The 21542-nt window shown below is 37.8% G+C and overlaps 2 protein-coding genes across 2 annotated transcripts in view; one reads left to right on the forward strand and one right to left on the reverse strand.

The window, feature by feature from the left end:
- Positions 1 to 5303: 5303 nt before the first annotated feature.
- On the forward strand, positions 5304 to 6777 carry LOC145802623 (uncharacterized). The gene is made up of 2 exons (XM_082895382.1): positions 5304 to 6565; positions 6666 to 6777. The coding sequence occupies exons 1-2, from the start codon at positions 5529 to 5531 to the stop codon at positions 6775 to 6777; spliced, it is 1149 nt and encodes a 382-aa protein (XP_082751508.1). The 5' UTR covers positions 5304 to 5528.
- An 11260-nt stretch (positions 6778 to 18037) lies between these two features.
- Positions 18038 to 21542, reverse strand: part of LOC114313518 (uncharacterized) — a 34793-nt gene continuing 31288 nt past the window's right edge. The window contains exon 4 of the mRNA XM_082894785.1: positions 18038 to 18164. The gene's annotated coding sequence lies outside the window, so the exon portion shown is untranslated. The remainder of the gene's footprint in view (positions 18165 to 21542) is intronic.

Raw genomic sequence — 21542 nt, forward strand, 5'->3', positions numbered from 1 at the left:
TGAGTGTGCCATGAATGAACACAATATATTTCACAAAAAGCCACCTAACGAAGGCCAAAGGAAAGCTCCGTCTATGGACAAAGATCTACTGTAATTTTAACTCATGTTTGTATTTCAAGAAAATAGTAAGTATATTTATATGAAATATGGAATAGAAATCACATTATTAAAAATCTTATATTATTATTATTATTATTAGTAATAAAATTGTATGTTAGTTAATGTCATTCAAGTGTTTGAACAGTGACAAAATTCAAAGATGGTTGGCATGCCTCTCTTTTTGTACTCTTGCTCATCATATAATATAATCAAATCAAATTTTGGATCTTAATTAGTGATTACGACTTGGCCTATTAATTTTTTTTGGTTGAGTGTAAGTACATGTTTTGTATATGTTAAACTCAATCTATTTTTATCTGACATATTTAATAAAAAGTAAATTAGACATACTTTTGCGCTGTCAAGTATAGAAGGTATTCACAGGATGTCAACTGTTAACTAGCGCGGCCTACACCAATCAATGGTTAAGATACACTGTACAACAGTGTCGCATATGACAATGAATAATTTTTTAGTGTAAGAATGAGATATGTCATTTAAAATAAAAATAAAAATAATATTGAACTCATCCAATCAACAAACAGAAAAAGGTTTAGAATCAAATTCTCAATCGACTATCACATGTGAAATACATTATTCCATAGGACCATTACATGATATGATTATTATTAGATAAAAGGTCCCATGAAATAGGAGGCTTTTCCCAATATAAGCTTTTTTTACATTGTATTTTCAAAACTAGGCCAACTTCTGACGGAATTCCAAAACTAAGCTAAAACGCCATTACTATTCGCGCTTTTACTGTTAGGAGCGCAAAAGTAGATGAACAGGAAAATCGCTATTACAAATTGCGACTTTGATTAAGAAGTCGCTGTTACAGATAGCGCTTCTAGGGTTAATTTTTTTCCCAAGGAAAACGCTGTTAAGAACAACGCTTTTTACACAAAACTGTTTTGCCAGAAAACGCTATTTATAATAGCAATTTTATACAAAAAATTTTTGCCAGAAAAACGCTATTGCTAATAGCGAGTTCACTTAAATGAAAACGCTTTTTCAATCAGCGTTTTTAATGTCCCTCATATATACGAAGCCCCCTCTCATTTGCATACGTTTTTCAGACTTAGGTTTTTCGGGTCTTGCTCTCCATCTCGCTCTCAGCTCACTCTCCATCTCTCAGCCTCTCCATCTCTCACCCTCCTCCATCTCAGCTCTCATCTCAGCTCGCTCTCGCTCTCTGCTCTCTGCTCTCTGCTCTCGGTCTCTGCTCTCACTCTCTGTCTCAGCTCTCTCTCTCTCTCTCTCCGTGGTATGACATTAACCCTAATTTTATGTATTTATTTTTTGTGTTTGTAAATGTGTTGTATTTTTCTGTCAATGTTAGGGTTTTACATGTGAATTATTAAATGTGTTAGGGTTTTTATCATTGTGGTTATGAAATTAGGGTTTGGAAATCAGAAATGCGAATGGTTTTGAATTTGTGGAATTTTTTTGCTTTTGAATTTTTGGATGTTGCTTGTGAATTGAATATGGTTATGAATGTTTATGCTTTGTCAGTGTGGTTGTGGTGATGAAATTAGGGTTCGATATCAGATTGTTCACATTATTAGGATTGTTCAAATTAGGATGTTATTTTAGGGTTCACATTATTAAGGGTTCTAATGCTTTTGAATTTTTATGCTTTTGAATCATAAATCAGGTTTGGAATTTTTTTAATTTTTTTAATTTTTTAAATAAATCATAAATATGAGAATTGAGAATTGAGAATTGAAATTTGGAATGATGAAATTCATAAATCATCAATTCATATAATTGATAATTGTTAATGTCATATTATGAAATTCATATAATTGAGAATTGAGAATTGAGAATTGAGAATTGAGAATTGAAATGACGAAATGTTTATATTTTTAAATTTGAAATCAGGAATTGGAATTTTGAAATTATGCTTGTGAATCAAAATGTCTATATTTTGAATATTGAATAAACCAACGTACATTTGTTGAATTGGAAATTGTTTTTTTTTTGCTTGTGACGAGGAATTAAAAGGAAATTAGGGTTTTAAAAGTAATTTTTTTTAATTAAGAATTGCGATTAAAAAATCCGAAATTCATATAATTGATAATTGTTAATGTCATATTATGAAATTCATGTATTTGAGGATTGTTGATTTGAAATTATGAAATGTCTATATTTTGAAATTTGAAATCAGAAAATGGAATTTTGAAATGATGCTTGTGAGTTTTTTTTTTTTTTTTTGCTTGTTAACAGGAATTAAAAGGAAATTAGAGTTTCAAATTATGGTTTTAAAAGTAATTTTGTTTAATTAAGAATAAAATTAGTAAAAATTGTAATTCATATAATTCGTAATTGTTAATGTCATATTACGAAATTCATGTAATTGAGAATTGTTGAATTGGAATTATGAAATGTCTATATTTTGAAATTTGAAATCAGAAATTGGAATTTTGAAATTATGCTTGTGAATCAAAATGTCTACATTTTTTGAATCAAATTATGGTTCAGAAATTGTTAATGTCTAATTTCTACAAAATATAATTATTAAACAAAAAAATATTTAATTTTGAATGTATTTGATTAAAAAAATATTTAATTTTCTCTCAATGAAAAGATCATGTTCTCTCAAATAAAAGATCATGTTCTCTGAAATATTTAATTTTGACTCTATTTTATTAAAAAGAAATATTTTTATTGGTTTCTCAAAATATTTAATTTTGACTCTATTTTATTAAAAAGAAATATTTTTATTGGTTTCTCAAAATATTTAAATTTGACTCTATTTGATTTAAAAAAAAAAATTGGTTTAATTTCGTTTGGTTTATTTCACTATATTTGGGGTCAGGCAGCCAAAATATGATTAAAAAATTTAATGAGCTGAATTTGTAATACATATAATAGTATTCTAGTACAAATTAAAATTTTCTCAGAAAACTGAAGAAAATTTGAAAAAGTTTTTGAAATGGGTATTGAACGAACTGACTTATCGCCTTTTTCACTTTGTGATTGTCCACTACCATTGAAAAGGAAAATCTAAACATTATGTTTTAATAATGTTTATTCATGTTTGTATAATTAGAAGTCATTATTAGAGTAGTTACAATATATGCATGAAAAGAGTAATAAATTATTTTAATTAATAGTCCATAGCAATTTCGTACGTGAGAAGGGAAAAAAAAATTGGCACTTTGATGGGTAAGCATGTGTTTTGTAATACCAAATAATTGGTACGGATGGCCCGATAGATTCACATGGATAACTATCCAAAATGTAGTCCATACATTTAACCACCAACTTCAATTTAATTATCTCTAATTTTTTGCCATTATAAATTATCTCTGTAATTATTTTTTTGTTTTTGTATGTGTAAGAAAAAAAAGGAATAAATAAATTTAATTTTTTTCTTACTTTTCAGAACGATCCAAAATGATCCAAAATCAGTTTTTTGTTTTAATTTTATAAGAAAGCCTTTATGCCCTCTACAAAATGGACGAGGGTTGCTAGTTCACATAGGAAATAACTTTGTCATTAAGGTCCGTAATGGCACAAGTTGGAGCAAATCAAATTAACTTATATTTTCCATAAATCTGAACAATTACATCACCAGGTTAAAAAAATCTCTCTCAATGTTTGCACCCTGTATTTTATATTGTCCAAATCAATCGCGTCACCCTCTACTAAATATCTCTCAACCTATTTTATTTTTCGCCACTAATTCGAAAGAATTAAGACAACAAGTATACTTCTTTATGTGTTTTTTAGATTAAGACAATAGAGCAATGACAACAAAGAACATTCACGTTGAAAAGATAAGAGTCTTCACATAGGAAGTAAATGAGACACAATCTATAACTCCACGTATAGATGAAATCTCAGCTGTTCTGTTAGACGAATAAAAATAAGTGAAAAGAATGAGAAAATAAACAGTAATAATCAAGTTGAGACACAAATATATAGTTGACAAAATACAAATTGAATTAATGTTTCACCTCTACAGTTCCTTCAACCCTGGAAAATATAAATTGATAAAAAATTAGAGAGTTGCTTTTATTTGTGGCTTCTGCAAATTTTAATGTTTATTTTACAAGTACAATTCAATATATGTATATTGTTGATATTTTAATATTTATTGTTTCATTGAAGTAAGTATATGGCAACTGTTCCAATTATCTTTTACTGGGGGGAAACATAATTCGGGATCCCGATGAAGGTGTGTCATATGATGCTGAGCCGAAAGGGATATATAGGATGCAACTTGGCACCACACTTGGCAATTTGGAGGAGATGTTTATGTCCAAGGTCGCAAGTTACGGGGAAACAGTCCGATTAATCTTCAAATGTAGATATCCTTATCGCCAGTGGCAAGCAACCAGCAAATACAAAATATTACCGATAAATGACGATGAGGCGTTGAACACCGTTTTAAGTATCGGTGGAAATTTCGAACCACCAAATTGTTTGGAAGTGTACATTCAGAAAGAGGTTGTACAGAATCTTCCGAATATAACACAGATGGATTCGCATCCGTTCACTACATTGCTGACACATGGGGTTGACACGACAACATTTCAGTCTCCTATGTATGAATCAAATGAATGTTATGCAGCTGGCTACACACAACAGACATTTCATGGCCATGGTGGAGAATTAAGTTCACATGGTGGATACGAGACTGAATTTCACAATAACACCCAAGATGTGCCCACCTATAGCCATCATACGACTCCAGTTGAAGTTGCTGGTAATATGGCTGAAACGGTTAATTCTGTGCAGTTTGCTGACAGTGACATGTACGGTCCTGATGTCGCCCTAGACAATGATGAGAATGAAATGTGTGATGAAGAAAATTTATTGGGCGGATCAGATGATGATGATGATGAAGAAGATGATGTCGACACTCCCGTTGATATTCAGAATGCCCCAATTCCACCTAGACCTGAAATCCCTTTCTTTGAAAACATTCACATGGGTGGTGATTTTGATATTAGTAACCGCAATGTCGTTCCCCGTAACCGAATCTGGAATGCTGAAAATCCAGAGTTGGACAAAGGGATGGTTTTCGTTGATAAGAAGCAACTCGTACATGCTGTGAAATTGTACCATGCAACAAATAATCGAGAGTATAAAGTCGTAACCTCCAAGCGAGACGTTTGGGTGTTTGCTTGCAAGCACGACTGTAGATGGTGGTTGCGTGCATCTCTTAGTAAGAGACATGGGCTTTTTGAAATAAAGCAGTATAGGGGTCCTCACCATTGTTTATACCCACGAATGAACAGGGACCACACAAATATTAGCTCCAGTTACATTGCTTCTCATCTTTTGGGACAAGTTGCGGTGAGTATACAAAATAAATGTTTACATTTATATACACATTGTTTATTTAAAGTGTTCACACCAAAATTGTGTCTTTAAAGTGTTCACACCAAAATAATCTGACTCATAGGTATTGTTGTATGCAGAACGAACCTGATATGCCCATTAAGAATGTCATCGAAGACATAAAAAAGTCTATGAACTATACTATACATTACAAGAAGGCGTGGCATGCAAGGGCAAAGGCAATTAGAATGGTATTCGGAGATTGGGATGAATCATATATGATGTTGCCTAAATTCATGTATGCATTACAAACATCTAATCCTGGCACCATCGTGCAATGGAAGCATAGATATACCGAAAATACAACCATTATGCCCGTCTTCCACTTTGTTTTTTGGTCTTTCAAACCCGTCATCGATGGATTCAGACATTGTAGGCCTGTTATAACCATAGATGGTACATTCTTATACGGGAAATACACTGGTGTGTTGCTTGTAGCAACGATTGTCACCGCCAATGGCAAAGTACTACCGCTTGCATTTGCTGTTGTCGACAAGGAGAGTTTGGAGTCTTGGTCGTTCTTCATTTCAAATATCAAGGAACATATTGTCATGGACCGACAGGGAGTGACTTTGATATCCGATCGAGCTGAGAGTATTTTAGCTGCTGTGAGGCGGCATTGGTTGAATCCCTCGCTCCAATTTGTTGGATATCATCGGCACTGCATTCGACATGTTTGTAGTAACTTTAACACTACGTTCAGAAATAAGGAGCTGAAACAACTTCTATGGAAAGCAGGAAGTGCTCATCAACGACGAAAGTGTAATGGTTACTTACAACAAATACAGGCTATTGACCAAGAAGCCATCACTTGGGTTTACAAGATGAATCCTGAGGACTGGGCCTTTTCGTATGACGGTGGACATCGGTGGGGGGTATTGACTAGCAATGATGCAGAGTGCTTCAATAGCGTCTTGAAAGGTGCAAGGAACTTACCTATCTCAGCTATGGTTGAATTTACATTTCGGCGGCTTGTAAAATATTTTGACGAGATGGGAGCCCAAGCTGAACTAGATGTACGAAATGAGTTCCAATACCCTAGAGAGATGCAAAAAACTATTGAGGATGGCATCGCAAGGGCAAATACTTTCAAGTTGATATCATATGACAGGTTAGTTTGTAATATAAATTAAATTATTGTTATTATGTTGTCAATTTAACTACCCCTAAAAACATGAACTTCATTAGTTTCTATTACAATTTTTTTATAGGCCACGCCGCGTGTTTGAGGTGCAAACATCTTTTCGCCATGGACGAGGTTGCAATACACAAATTGTGCGAATGAATCAACCCACGTGCAGTTGTGGGAAATATGAGATATGACACTATCCATGTTCTCATATGCTCGCTGTAATGTCTGAATGCGGTAACAATCCATTCGAGTACGTTGATCTAGTATATAGGCTTCCTGTATACATGAGGGTTTGGGAAACTAAATTCAATCCAATACCGCATCAAGATTATTGGGCTGATCCGCAGTGGACTTTAATGCCTAATGTACTGCGTCTGCGACAAGTGAAACGGGGTCGTGCATCTATGTCTCGTATTCCGAATGAGATGGACATATCAGATAGGCGTTTGACCGCTCGTTACAGTGAGTGCCAGCAGACAGGTCATGACAGGCGAACATGTCCGGCGCGACTTGGTCGATGAAGACTATGTAATACTTACATATTGTAATAGATCTTTTTGTAATTCTTTATTTGTAATAGATCATTTTCTTTTCTTTTGTAATTCATTATTTGTAAACGAGGTCATACATTTAATAGAACATTTTTTATTTGTAATAGATCATTTCTATTGTTTAATTCTTTATATATTGTAATTGTTTTATTTGCTTGACAAAATTTACAACTATCATAGTTTTTATTCTCTACTTCATTGAAAATGTTTATTACAGAATTTTATTTAAAATCACATAGTTCTTCTTTCATTTTAAGATTTTAATATTTCGACTGATTCAAGCATTTTGTACATTTAGAATTTATGAATTACATGTACGTAATTTACAAATTTTATACTTTATTGCAAAACAAAAATTACAAAATTAATAATGAAGTTGTCGAATATGCTATAAATGTAACGAATTTTGTCAAATATGTCAAAATCAATAATGAGGTTATGTCAAATATGCCAAAATCAATAATGAAGTTTTGAAAAAAAAATGATCATTCCATTTTGTTTGTAAATATTGACATACAAAAACTATCCACATGTTATTGGTCATTATTAAGCTTATGTAACTGAGATCGTAAAATGACTTTGTAAAAGATTTTTATATTAGTCCGAAGCATAGCTAACGATAGGTTATGTTGAATTGCTTATCATATTTAATGGCACATAATATGCAAAATTCTGATTTTAGTTAATTGCTTCCATATTAATGGCACACAAATTTATACTTTTAAAATAATCGACCACATTTATTTTCCAAGTCGTCATGTACATAATAATTTGAGCTTAATTGATATAGTTAAATTACATGCTCACCAATACAGTTTTTCAAAATGTATTTGTTTTTCAACTGTACAGGCTTCATGGCACATCTACCTGATGAGGTCCCCCTTTTGAGTCATCCACATCGGGCTGACATTATATGGGAGGACCCAGTATGCAATAACGTTTGTTGGACTTTACGCGTACAATGAAAATACACTGCATTTTGTTTTTGATTTCCTTGATAATGCTATAATTTAAAATACTCATTCTGTTATGCAGGACCAGTCACGCACCGTGGTGGCATGCCGACGGGGAGATTCCGGCCTGTGGGATCGTCCATTGGAACATAGAGTCTTGCAGTGTCTACTACGCGCGGGATTCTATGGTGTATATCGTATAGGCCATATCAGACTAGACCACCCACTCATTACTGCTCTCGTCGAGAGATGGCGCACAGAGACTCATACATTTCATTTCCCGACCGGTGAGGCCACCGTCACATTGCAGGACGTATCTGTCCTATACGGTCTACGGATTGATGGGCGAGCAGTTACTGGACTTGACCCATCATTGACGACGGAGCAGTGGATAGCGCTATGTGCTGAGCTATTGGGAGTAGCACCTACACCTGCAGACTTACAGGCAAGTAGAGTGAGGGTGAGGTGGCTGTCGGAGCATTTTCAGGGCGATTTTCCAGATCATGCTGCAGATGAGTTAGTATAGCAGCATGCGCGAGCATATATTCTGTGGCTTATTGGGGGGGTACTTCTCCCTGATAAGTCACAAAACCTGCTCAAGCTGATGTATTTGCCACTGTTGAGAGACATTGACGTCATCGGCCAGTACAGCTGGGGCGCCGCGGCTTTGGCATGCTTGTATAGGATGTTATGTCGAGCCACTCAGGTGGGTGTGACTCAGATCGGAGGACCCCTTGTCTTGCTACAGGTTAGTAAGAATTTTATTACATGTCAATTCATATTGTATGGCATATATCAGTATTGTAATTGCGTTCAAACTATTGCAGATTTGGGCGCGGGAGAGATTGATTCGCATTGCCCCGTCTAGGCGGCAACTAGTTGCTTTTGGTGAGGTTCCCATTGGGCCGGGAGACATGCAGATGCCGACCGGACCTCGAGGTAGCCGGTGGAGGGTTGACATGAGCCACGAGGTCGTATCGACCCACGTAGTGGTCGTGTATAGAGACCAGCTTGACCGGATGATAGACGGCGAGGTATCAAATTTAAATACCTAAATTTTAATTGTCATATGGACTGTATATGTTTATGAGCGATTTTTAATAGACTTGTCGTTATTGTAGTTTATCTGGCAGCCTTATGCTGATGTCCTCCAGACGCTCCCAGACTACTGCCGCCTAGGTGAGGATATATGGATGGCGAGAGTACCACTCATTTGTTTTGACGTGGTTGAGTGGCATCTCCCTGATCGCGTCCTTCGACAGTTTGGTCGGGTCCAGGCCGTGCCGGATCGGTGTGACACCGAGTGGCGGTTGCATGCGACGGATAGACGTGGCCGAGCCAGCACTGACTGGAGTCAGCATCATATGCGATACATACAGTTGTGGGATGCCCGTCGCGACACTATTGTACAGGCTGACTGGAGCGATGGGGTCCTCCCCTCTCCCGACCCTTACATGTTGTGGTGTCGGCGACATACACACCTACTTGTCGGTAATCCGAGCCACCTGTCCGAGGCCGGATGTCAGGGAGTTGGGCCTTCTCTCGAGGCATTGGTGAGTATTGTACTATATCTCCGATAATTGTTAATATCATAATTGATTATTTTCAGTCAACTATAGCCTAATATATCTGATTTTTTTTCCAGGTGGTTCGAGCTGGGAGGTCATATCGCTTGGTTGAGGACGCTATTTTCAGACGTGATGGACAGCTTGGTCTGCAAGCCCTTGTAGAGATCAGAGAGTTATTGTACGAGGGGATCCAGCATGCCCATCGGGTAGATCGTCTGCATTTTGGGGACTACGGTGTACACAGTGCAGCAGCTGCTCCAGACACATCAGTCCCGTCCACGTCAGTGCCTCCCAGTTCAGCGCCAGCCACAGCAGGTCCTTCGACTTCAGTCACCCCACCACATGATACCCCATACATTTCTCCATATTCCCCACACGTACATCTTACCCAGCATGCTGACCCTGACCCTGACCCTGATTGGTCACCGCCCCGCTTCATGCATGATGTTATTACCCCACCCACCTAGTTACAGCCTACTTTTCTGAGGAGTACTTCGACCGCGCCCCGGTTCATGCATGATGTTGCTACCCCACCCACCCAGTTACCACCTACTTTTATGGGGACTACTTCGACCGCGCCCAGGAGTACACATGATGCAGTTCTCACTGACATCTCCCACATTGATGATGAGGCCCATATTGAGCCCCCCCCAGAGCGCGAGGGAGAGGTTATGGTCGTGGGGGACGTCGCGGCCGAGGTCGGGGTGCGGGCAAAGGCAGAGGTCGGGGTCCAGCTGCAGATCGTGATACAGTTGCACCAGACGAGGGAGTGGGAGTTTCACAGCTCACAGCAGTATCTGATCTACAGGCACAGACAAGATCAGGGGCATCAGATGCAGGAGAGGGGGGGTCACACTCACACTCACAGGCTCCACAGGCAGTCAGTGGAGGGCCGCATGCAGGGGAGAGAGTGCCAGATATTCAGAGAGTCTACCGTAGGAGACCGAGGAGGGAGATCCACAGTCGGGGTTGTGGGACTGGGGGCAGGTTAGGGCATTAGCGGTTGCGATATGGACTATATAGGTTTTTTTTTTTTTCTTTTTTTTGTTTGTATGTGTCAAACTTGTACAGCTGATGTAAGTGTCATACTTATTTATTCGCAATTATAATTTCACAATTTTTTATTCTTATTTATATTGATGAATCACACAAATCTGTTTCACATCTCTACCCCTCTCTCATTATCCGTAATTTACGAGAACATAAATTACAAATGCGTTTGGTTTGAACAAAACGTGTAAAGAAGCTATAAAAAATATGTTTGTTCAAGGCTAAAAATAATTGAAATATCTCGCTTCATTGATAAGTCATGGATAAGCATTACAAATTGCATGCATTACAGAAATGCCCTGGGCGTTCATCCAAACAATTTTATTCATTATCATCATCATCTGACATCTCAATATCAGATTCATACATAACATCCATGCTCCAGGCGTAGTACTGGTGTGCATCATCCATTAACCCATCTTCGGTACGCTCATTTGCGGTCTTCATTAGTCCGGACCTTTGCAAACGTTGGGTCATGTGATTAACCTCGTCGCGGATACGATGCAATGCCCTTTGCAACAACTGTGGAGTGTCAGTTGGCATACGCATGGCTAACCGGCGAGGAAATTTAAGATTAACTTCACGGCATAGCTCAACGAGAACGTTTGCTCGAGTTTTGCGAAATTCCCACTCAGCTCTCATGGTATTGACGGTGGCACGTGAGTAACGCAAATTTGGATTTAATGGGTATTGAAATTCATCTCCATCTGCAACCCAATAGCGACCCATTGCTGAATATAGATCAACCACCGTATATGTCATGATGATATCGCTAGAAATAGCTGTAAAACTTTTGTTGTGGTATGCTACGATATTTATACCATATATACACATGGTAGCTGTATGTATGCAATTTCCTGTTCGATCACATGCATGCCACTGACCTTATCCAGTGCATTCGGCTGTCAGGACTCAACTTTGTGCAGTCATGAACGAATCAACGGCCTGTAGCATCGGCTATTGTGCCGCAGATGCAGTGATGCCTATGACTTTGTGCATAATTCCAATGGGCACAGTAGGTAGGAGGTATGTGACTTTGTGCAGCGATGCAGGGATGCATCTGACTTTGTGCAATGATACAGTGATGCGTGTGACTTTGTGCATCACTGCATCACTGCATGTGACTTTGTGCAGTGATGCAATGCTGCATGTCACTTTATGCAGTGATGCAGTAATGCATGTGACTTTCTGACTTTGCCATGCTTGTATACGTTGTGACTTTTTTCTTGACATTACGTGATGCATGTGACTTCTGCAGTGCAACTTACATGCTTTGTTTTTTCCGCACATTTCAGAATTCATCTAAGTCACATTATTACGACTGTGAAAAGAAGCAGAAAATGCTATTATGTTGGTAAAAAAATATGATGGACGGTTGTGTAATGACAATAAAAATCGGATGACTGTGAAGTTCATTAACTGAAAATAAGATAAAATATAGGCACCAAAGTTCCAATCGTGTTTACCTAGCAGGTGACCATTTTATTATGTTGGTGAGAAAAACAATGATAGTTTATGAACAATATTACTTTAATACAAAGAAAATTTCATTTTTCGATTTCATTTATAATTTCTCGAAAACACCTATACGTACTGAAATCGTCAATTCCAAGTGACTACTTATTGTATTACAAAAGTAAGCATGACAAAATAGTTTCATGTGGCGATGTGACAACTCACTGCATTTTGTTTTATTTGACAACGCACTGCTCGAATATGAAGGGATTGCATTGTGATTCTATGGCCTACAATTATGATTTTATCTTACAACCACGTCCGTGACTACATCACAGGTACACAAAGTCACGGGTAATCAAAATTACATGAAATGAATAACATCAAATAATATCACGTGTATCACTTATTCCATAGTGCCCTAGCACCATTATGATGTCTATAAATACCCCAGTATGATGTTTGTTGAAGTCATAACAATAGTAATATATATACAATTACTATTATTATTATTTTTTTTAATTTTATTAACAATGTCTTCAAGAAGTGTAGGAAGTTCACGCCGGCAAATAAATCCGAAAGTGTGGCTGCTACCTCCATTTATGTATGACTACAAGAGCGAAAAGTACTCGAGTCCGAAGGATTATTATGCTGGTATCCGAGCAGAATGGGCGTTCAGGGTAACGGAGCAAGAAGGATTGTATAATGATCTACGTAACTTTGGGGCACCGGTACCTCATCGTCGTTCATTGACCATGGCTAGACGAAATGTGAGTGACTATGAAAAAGCAATTAGCAGAATTAAGAAGGAGAACAACAGGATGTTGATGCGGAGATGTCGACATTTCATGCTTCAGCTAGCCACTGAAATGACAGAAGCAAGCAACAGAGATTTGACAATGGTTGAGCGAAATAATGTCTTAAACAATGAAAAATATCTCTCTGACTACTACATGTCAGATGAGGAATAAGAAATCAAACACCGTTATCTTTCATATGTTCGTTACTGGAGTGTAAGACAATGTTGTTGTTGGTCTAACGTACGGATGTATTTCAAGTATTTTTGTTATGAACCTGAAGTTTATGAAATAACTACATTTATAAGTACACATTTATGAGTTCATGACTTTCTTTATTGAATTGCAATTTGTTAATGAATGTTCTGGATTAATGAATGGATTAATGTATGTTCAATTATGTGAATACTTAAAACACATAACATAGATCAGGCAACTCGGAGAAAAGGTTCCCTTAACTGGGGCTGTTGAAATAGGGATGAAATTACAACGAATTTCAATCTCCATCGGAAAAGAAGAAAGAGTCACCTTCTAATTCTTGAAAGTCCAGCAAAAATGATGACTCTGGTAATGAATGAGGGGTTGACAAAAAACTAAACTCGGTGAATCGAACTACCGCCTTCAACAACACATAAAACATAACAGGTAGGTTGGTGAATAGCTTCCCAAATGACAAGAACAATTCAAATAGTCATACTTTTCAATGAAATACAAATAGCGGGTCGTAAGCTTCATAAGCTTCATTTTTTCACACATTGAGTAGTTAAATCGTGGAGAGACTTGTCAGTATATGCAGATAGATTGTGAAGTCATGTGACCTGGTGCACAGTCTTTGGTTTTATTGATTTGTTTATTACAGTGAGAACTCATCTCTTATTTACATATGTGGGATTCTCAACTCAGAAAGTCACATGGCAACAGTGAATTCACTGATTTACCTTACTGTCAGCATGCCTTTATTTTGTCTGTATATGCAGATGGATTGTGAAGTCATGTGACTTGGTGCAGAGGCTTTGGTTTTCTCGATTTTTTGCTCGATTTTTTTTATTACAGTGACAACTCATCTGTTATTGATATATGTGGGATTCTCAACTTAGAAAGTCACATGGCAACAATGAATTCACTGATTTACCTTACAGTCAGCATGCTTTTATTTTGTCCTTATATGCAGATAGATTGTCAAGTCATCTGACTTGGTGCACATGCTTTGGTTTTCTCGATTTTTTGTATTACAATGACGACTCATCTGTTATTGATATATATGGGATTCTCAACTCAGAAAGTCACATGGCAACAGTGAATTCACTGATTTACCTTACAAACAGCATGCCTTTATTTTGTCCTTATATGCAGATGGATGGTCAAGTCATGTGAATTGGTGCACAGGCTTTGGTTTTCTCGATTTTTTGCTCGATTTTTTTTATTACAGTGACAACTCATCTGTTATTGATATATGTGGGATTCTCAACTTAGAAAGTCACATGGCAACAGTGAATTCACTGAATTACCTTACAGTCAGCATGCCCTTATTTTGTTCGTATATGCAGATGGATTGTGAAGTCATGTGACTTGGTGCACATGCTTTGGTTTTCTCCATTTTTTGCTCGACTTTTTTGTTACAGTGACAACTCATCTCGTATTGATATATGTGGGATTCTCAACTCAGAAAGTCACATGGCAACAGTGAATCCACTGATTTACCTTACAGTCAGCATGCATTTACCTTACAGTCAGCATGCATATATGTGGGATTCTCATTTATCCGTTCATAATCAACTATATAAACGAGTAAAGGTGAAGACACAACCTTACAACTCATTTCCCCCTACGAAATTATCATTCATTTGTTTTAAAAAATTAGCATGGCTACATGGTTCATAGGAGGGAGTGGGAGTTGCAGAGGTGGTAGGAACTTGCAAAGGGGTGAAAGTTCACGACGAGGAGGGGAAAGAGGAAGTGGCGATGCTGAAGATGAAACACCATTTCCTTTCTTGGATGCCTCTTGTGCTTATCATGATAGGTTTGGGAAGCGACATTTTGTCATGCCCAAGTACTATCGAGATCCATGTGGTTTGGTGGAGGATCCATCAGAAAATCAAACAGGATATGGTTATGCAAAGGCTAGACTTCTTAAGTGGCCCGCACTATTTATAGAGTGAGTGCAAAATGAAAGATTATGTCGGGAAAGACGACTGAAGGTGCCAAAAGCACGTTCTGTTGAGATCCAAAAGGAAGATCCTGATAATGTTGATTGACTATGTCAAACACTACAACGTGAGATTTCTCAAATGGGTCGTAGATTGGCCCGCGATATGCAGCTACTCATACTTAAGAAGGATGCCCAGAAGAACAAAACAGAACCAAATGTTGCGGCTATCAAGGCTATCATGGAGGATCCTGAACTTGTCTCTGAGGTTGAGCTTTCGGATTGTTCAGACTCTGAGCCACCTGCCGATTTAAGCACGAATTAGGTGTTAATGTCTACACTTCGGCAATATAACAACTTGCATTAATATGTAATGTCTGTGTTAGAGTAAGTATAACTGTTATGTTATGTTATGTTTATGTTTAAGTTTATGTTTATGTATTGTGTCTGTCAAATGTTACGGCTATTAATATGCAATATTAGGTCATAAATTAGGTGTTTGTCTATCTAACTGTTATGTTTATGTATTGTGTGTTCAGTTAAGAGTGTCCAGGATGTATGTAATGTGTGTTCAGTTCATGGTGTCCATAATGTATTTTTGTGGGAGAATTATGTCTGTACTACCTATGTAACTGAAAACTATTACATTTGCAACTTCAGTTATGTTGTTTTCATGCCCGTATGAGTATTTTGTAAAGTACTGACTTCGTATATTATGTATTAAGTATTATTACAAAAATGTTGAGAAAATTTATTTTAGGAGCTCTCGCTGTGGCCTTTGTCTTCTTGGCCTACTCCGCGGTGGTCTTTGCGTCTCACCCTTCGTAGTTGCTCGTCGAGTTGCACAGTGTGTGGGTGTGCTTCAAACTGTAGAGCATGCATATCACATTCTAACCCATAACAAAGACGATACAAAAAAATAAATTTTATAAATGAAAACGGGTACAAAACGGTTTTACTAAACTCGTTTACTAAACTGATTTTCTGAATTACATTCCCACCTTCTAACCCAAAACAAAAGAATAAATATATATGTATGTTTAAATGAAAACGACTTTCGTAAAGCCAAAATAATTTTCTAAATAACACCTTCCAACCCAAAACAAAGACAAAAGAAAATTTTTTTTTACATGAAAACGACTTTAGTAAAGCGAAAAAAAAAATTATTAATTACATTATGACCTTCTAACCCAAAACAAACACAAAACAATAAGCAAAAAAAAAAATTTAAATGAAAACAACTTTAGTGAAGACGAAAAAAAAATTTTAATTACATTTTCTAAATCAAAACAAAGACAAAAGAAAAAATGAAAAATGTAACATGACAACGGCTTCAGTAAAGCCAAATAAATGAACATGATTGGCTTAATAATATCTACATGAATATGATTTTGAAATTATATATATGAAAAATAGTATGTAAAATTAATATATGAAAAGAGGTTTTTTTTCATATTATGTAAAATTTATGAATTACACATTCTAAACAAAAACAAAAACAAAAGAAAAAAAAACATATTTTAACATGATAATAGCTTTAGTAAAGCCAAGTACTAAAATATACAGTGTAAATATATTTTTTAAAATATGTTTTATGTTTTTTTCTTTTGTTTTATCTTGAAAATAGCGTTTTATTCCAACAAAGTTTATGTTAAAAACGCTGGGCGAAAAAAAAAAATTATGTTCAAATCGCTATTTGTAATAGCGTTTATTCATGTTAAAATCGCTATTCGTAATAGCGTTTTCTGGGGAAAATGGATTTGGGTTAAAAGCGCTGTTCTTAACAGCGTTTTTTTAGCTTTGTTGGCAAAAAAATTGTGTGTAAAAAGCGCTGTTCTTAACAGCGTTTTCCTTGGGAAAAAAATTAACCCTAGAAGCGCTATCTGTAACAGCGACTTCTTAATCAAAGTCGCTATTTGTAATAGCGATTTTCCTGTTCATCTACTTTTGCGCTCCTAACAGTAAAAGCGCAAATAGTAATGGCGCTTTAGCTTAGTTTTGGCATTCCGTCAGAAGTTGGCCTAATTTTGGAAATACAATGTAAAAAAGGCTTATATTGAGAAAAGACCCCATGAAATAGTATTCAAATATTTAACTCTAACCATTTGTCAATAGTTAATCAATTGTAGACTTGACATGTGAAATGCACAATGACATGCATTTCATAAAATGGACCTCATTGAAAGGGTACTCTCTCTCTCTCTCTCTCTCTCTCTCTCTCTCTCTCTCTCTCTCTCTCTCTCATTTTCTATTTGTATGACAGTACTCGACAAGAAAAAAGTAATAAGAACACTAAATTCAGACGGCATTTTTCTTCTTCCCTACAAGAAGTAAGTAATTTTGCTCCTATCCTTACTCTATAATTCCACTAAATTCATACGGATTAATTCCTTCAACAATAAACATCATTTATTTGTCCCGAGATGAGATCTCAAAACATAAAGAAGGCAGGCAGTACACGAGGCTCTTGCCACTACAAGGTCTGAGAATCAAACGTGTGCCATCTTAAAACATACAAAGGCAAATAAAAAATGTATTGCACTTGCACAACACACCAGGACAAGATAGATGAAGCTGAGAGAAATGATTTAAATGAACCATAAATATATATTAATGATGGACAATACAATAAGTCAGTTGTAATTTAGCTGACCCAAATAATTGGGACAAAAGCTCGTTGAGTTGCGTTAGGACTTCAACTAACAGTTCTAACATCAGACACAAGACTATACCATGACAGAATCAAGAACAGCTAAAAATCATACCTATGCATTTCAGAGGTAAGTTGATAACTTTTGTACTAACTACATCTCTTTCTTGATCTCTGGTTGTATCTTTCCATTTGGATGCAACAATTCAACCTTCGAAAACAAACTATCACCAGACGGGACTGCAACAGCACTCTCCGGCGTTTCAGCAACAACTTGATGAGCAGATTTAACCATGCCATTTTCATCGGGCTCCTTGTGACTTGGTTCAGTTTTTGTTACGATGTTATCATCCAATGGTTGTTGTTGGATACCCGGTTTGGTTTTCGATAAAGGAGAATGCATGGACTCTGCAAATGTGAATAACCACTTTCTAAATTAGTTGCAGATGTCAAAGAAAAGACAAAATGCATAAATTAGTATAAAACAAACCAATTGCCTGCCAGTTCCTTCAAACATCTTTCAAAAGCTACATACTTCCAGAATTCTAAGACCTTATTTTCCCAATTTTTATTTGGGATAAATTATACTAATTTCCCTTGAGGCTTGGTATTAGAGTTGATGTATAAAGAGAGAAATACAGAGAGAATAAATTGTATGTATTATGATTGTTGTATATTGATATTACAATGATTCATGATTCTTATATATAGAAGAGGGTGAGTGTGTAGTAGGTAAGGAGTAGGTGAAGTGGAGGTGGTAGTGGTGTAGTGGGTTAGGTTTAGTGGAGTAGGTGAGGTGGTAGTGGTGTAGTGAGTTAGGTTTAGTGGAGTAGGTTTAAGTGGGTGAAGTAGGTGATAGGTTTTAACAGCCCCCCGCAAACTCAAGGGTGATAGGAACTAGCCAACTTGAGTTTGGAGAGAGTAACAAAACAAGAAAATAGACGAATACATAAAAGAAAAGAGGATAGGAGACACTGTATGGTCGTGTCAGACCGATGGTGAAGACACTGTATGGTGGTGTCATAACGGTGTAGAGGACACTGGATGGTTGTGTCAGACCGATGTAGAAGACAGTTTATGGGGTCATGTCGGACCGTTGTAGCAGACAATGTTGTGATAGTTGTTGTGACAGTTTATGGAGTCTTGCTGGACCCTTGTAGAAACTAACCGAAATCAATGTCGAGACAGTTTACAGAGTCTTGTCGGACCCATGAAGGAGCTAACCGGAATCAATGTCGGGACAGTTTACAGAGTCTTGTCGGACCCTTGAAGGAGCTAACCGGAATCAATGTCGGGACAGTTTACAGAGTCTTGTCGGACCCTTAAAAAATACACTGTATGATGGTGTATATAGGCTGCCCAAATATATATATATATGGATATATATAGTGAGCCCTCAAAAGTCGCGCCCTCAAAAGGCGCGCCCACTTCATCAAAAGGCGTGCCTGACAGAAAGCGTCGAGCCATCAAAAGGTGAGCCGGAGATGCGGCGAGGCACGTGAGCGACAGAGTGGCGTGTCGGCCTCGGCTATATAACCAAGGTTGAGGCGGAGGCTGTGCAAACCAGTCTGAAACCGCCGAAAATCCTTTGAAAAAACTCTTCCGTTTCTGAGAAAGAGATTCTGGAACACTCTGTTGCCATTCTGTAACCAACCTTTCTCTGAAACACTCAGCAACCCATAACATGGTCTCGTCTTCCCGTTCAGCTACCCAGAATATGGCCTCTTCGTCCCGTGGTCTGCTCACTCTTTTTCCCGACCTCAACGAGTCAACAGGAGAGATAACAGGTGCGGTGGCCCGTGAACCTCAACCAAACACCTCTGGTTTTGCTCCGTTGAACTTTCCGATGCGGTCGGTGGAGCAAAAAATGGCAGTGCAAACGGATATCGAGGCCAATCAGTATACATTGAAGTCATGTGTGGAAACCATGACTGCGGTCACAAACTTGTCGCACCGGCTGCAAAGTAGAACAAATGAGGTGCAGCAGCTAAACGCCCAACTGGCTCTGCTCCAGCGCATGTATAAGGATGCGCGAGCAGAGATAAGTGTGCTAAAGGCGGAAAATAAGGAGCTGAAGCGGAAGGCTACCGTTATGTTCCGATTTGGAGGGCCGCCATATGCTGTAGTGGAGGAGCAGAGAGTAGTGATCGTGCCTAGTGGAGTGGGAAACACGGAGGCAACACCGTCAAGGACCGCCCAGGACGGAGGCAAGAAGAAAAGACTGACAGCAGAGTAGAGAAGAAAATCCCGCCTGTGGATGTGGTTGTTTGGGTTTTTGGTTGTTTGTTTGGTGGTTGTGTGTAAAATTGTGATCAGGGCGAAGTCCCGATATGAATAAAATGAGTTTTTTGTGCAAATCCGAATGGCTTGAAGGTACAAGACGGAGCAGAAAAAGGAGATGGAATGAATAGAAGGTTGCTTTTTTTTTTTTTTTTTTATAATAAAAGATAAAAGGTTGGGCGGTGGAAAGAAGAAAAAGAAAAATATATATATATATATATATATATATATATATATATATATAAGATAAAGAATGTTTGGGCGGTGGAAAATGTGATGATGGTGTTGGGTGGAGAATATTTTAGAATGGAAAAATTTTAAAAATATATTTAAATAAGCCCAGCTGGCACGTTGTATGAGCCATCAGAGTATACACCCATAGAAACCCAAGTGCCCTCCAGAGTTCCAAGGACCCAATCACGTATGTGATCACAAGCAGAGCTAGCAGCAGATAACGCACTAGAGAGCTTTCTAGCCTTGATGATAGCAGCACCACGTTGTTGTACAGTCGTTATGAATTCTCCATTCAACCATTCATTATTAGCAACAAGCACACGCACAGGCTTCTCTCCAGCTGGTGTCTTAACAGTAGCATGGTTAACATCAGGATACTGGGTTGATGAATGATTTCCCCAAATAATAACATTTTTCACACCAGATACCGGAACAGTTAATCTCTCTGAGACTTGACCAAGGGCCCTGTTATGATCCAACCTTGTCAAACAAGTAATGGTTTTCTCAGATATTGATGGTGCAAATTCGCCATTGTAGAGAGAGAGAAGAGAGAGACTCGGATTGGATCAAAGGGGGAGAGAAAAGTGCCCTGCCATGGGCAAGGAGTTTGCTGCAAGAGGAAGAGGATGACACCGCAAGACCAGGCGTCGGCCTTTGCGTCGTCGAAGCCGCGGCAACGGAGGACTGCCGGGGAGGTGTATGCCGGAGTTCCGCAGGCGGTTTGGAGCACTTGCGGTGGAGCTGGTTTTCCGGCGAGGCGTAGAGGCCAATAGATGAGAAGGTAGCAGATTATGTTGCTGAAAATCTGGGAAAGAACATTGTGAAAGCCCTTGAATTTGTCAGAGACGAAGAAGATCAGTTAGAAGCAGCCATACATCGTGGCTATTTGGACACTGAGAAGGAATTTCTTAGTCAGGGAGTAAATGGAGGAGCATGTGCAGCAAGTGTACTGTTTAGAGATGGAAATCTACATGTAGCGAAAATACTGTTTAAAGATGGAATAGGTAGAGGTCCGGCGGGCGGCCAAGGCGAGGCTGCCGCCCGCCGGTGAAGCAGAATGAATAGGTTCTTAACCTAGCTCTGATACCATATTAGAGTTGATGTATAAAGAGAGAAATACAGAGAGAATAAATTGTATGTATTATGATTGTTGTATATTGATATTACAATGATTCATGATTCTTATATATAGAAGAGGGTGAGTGTGTAGTAGGTAAGGAGTAGGTGAAGTGGAGGTGGTAGTGGTGTAGTGGGTTAGGTTTAGTGGAGTAG

The sequence above is a fragment of the Camellia sinensis genome, chromosome 11 (genome assembly GCF_055761805.1).
Source record: "Camellia sinensis isolate YWXY chromosome 11, ASM5576180v1, whole genome shotgun sequence".
Taxonomy (NCBI): Eukaryota; Viridiplantae; Streptophyta; class Magnoliopsida; order Ericales; family Theaceae; genus Camellia; species Camellia sinensis.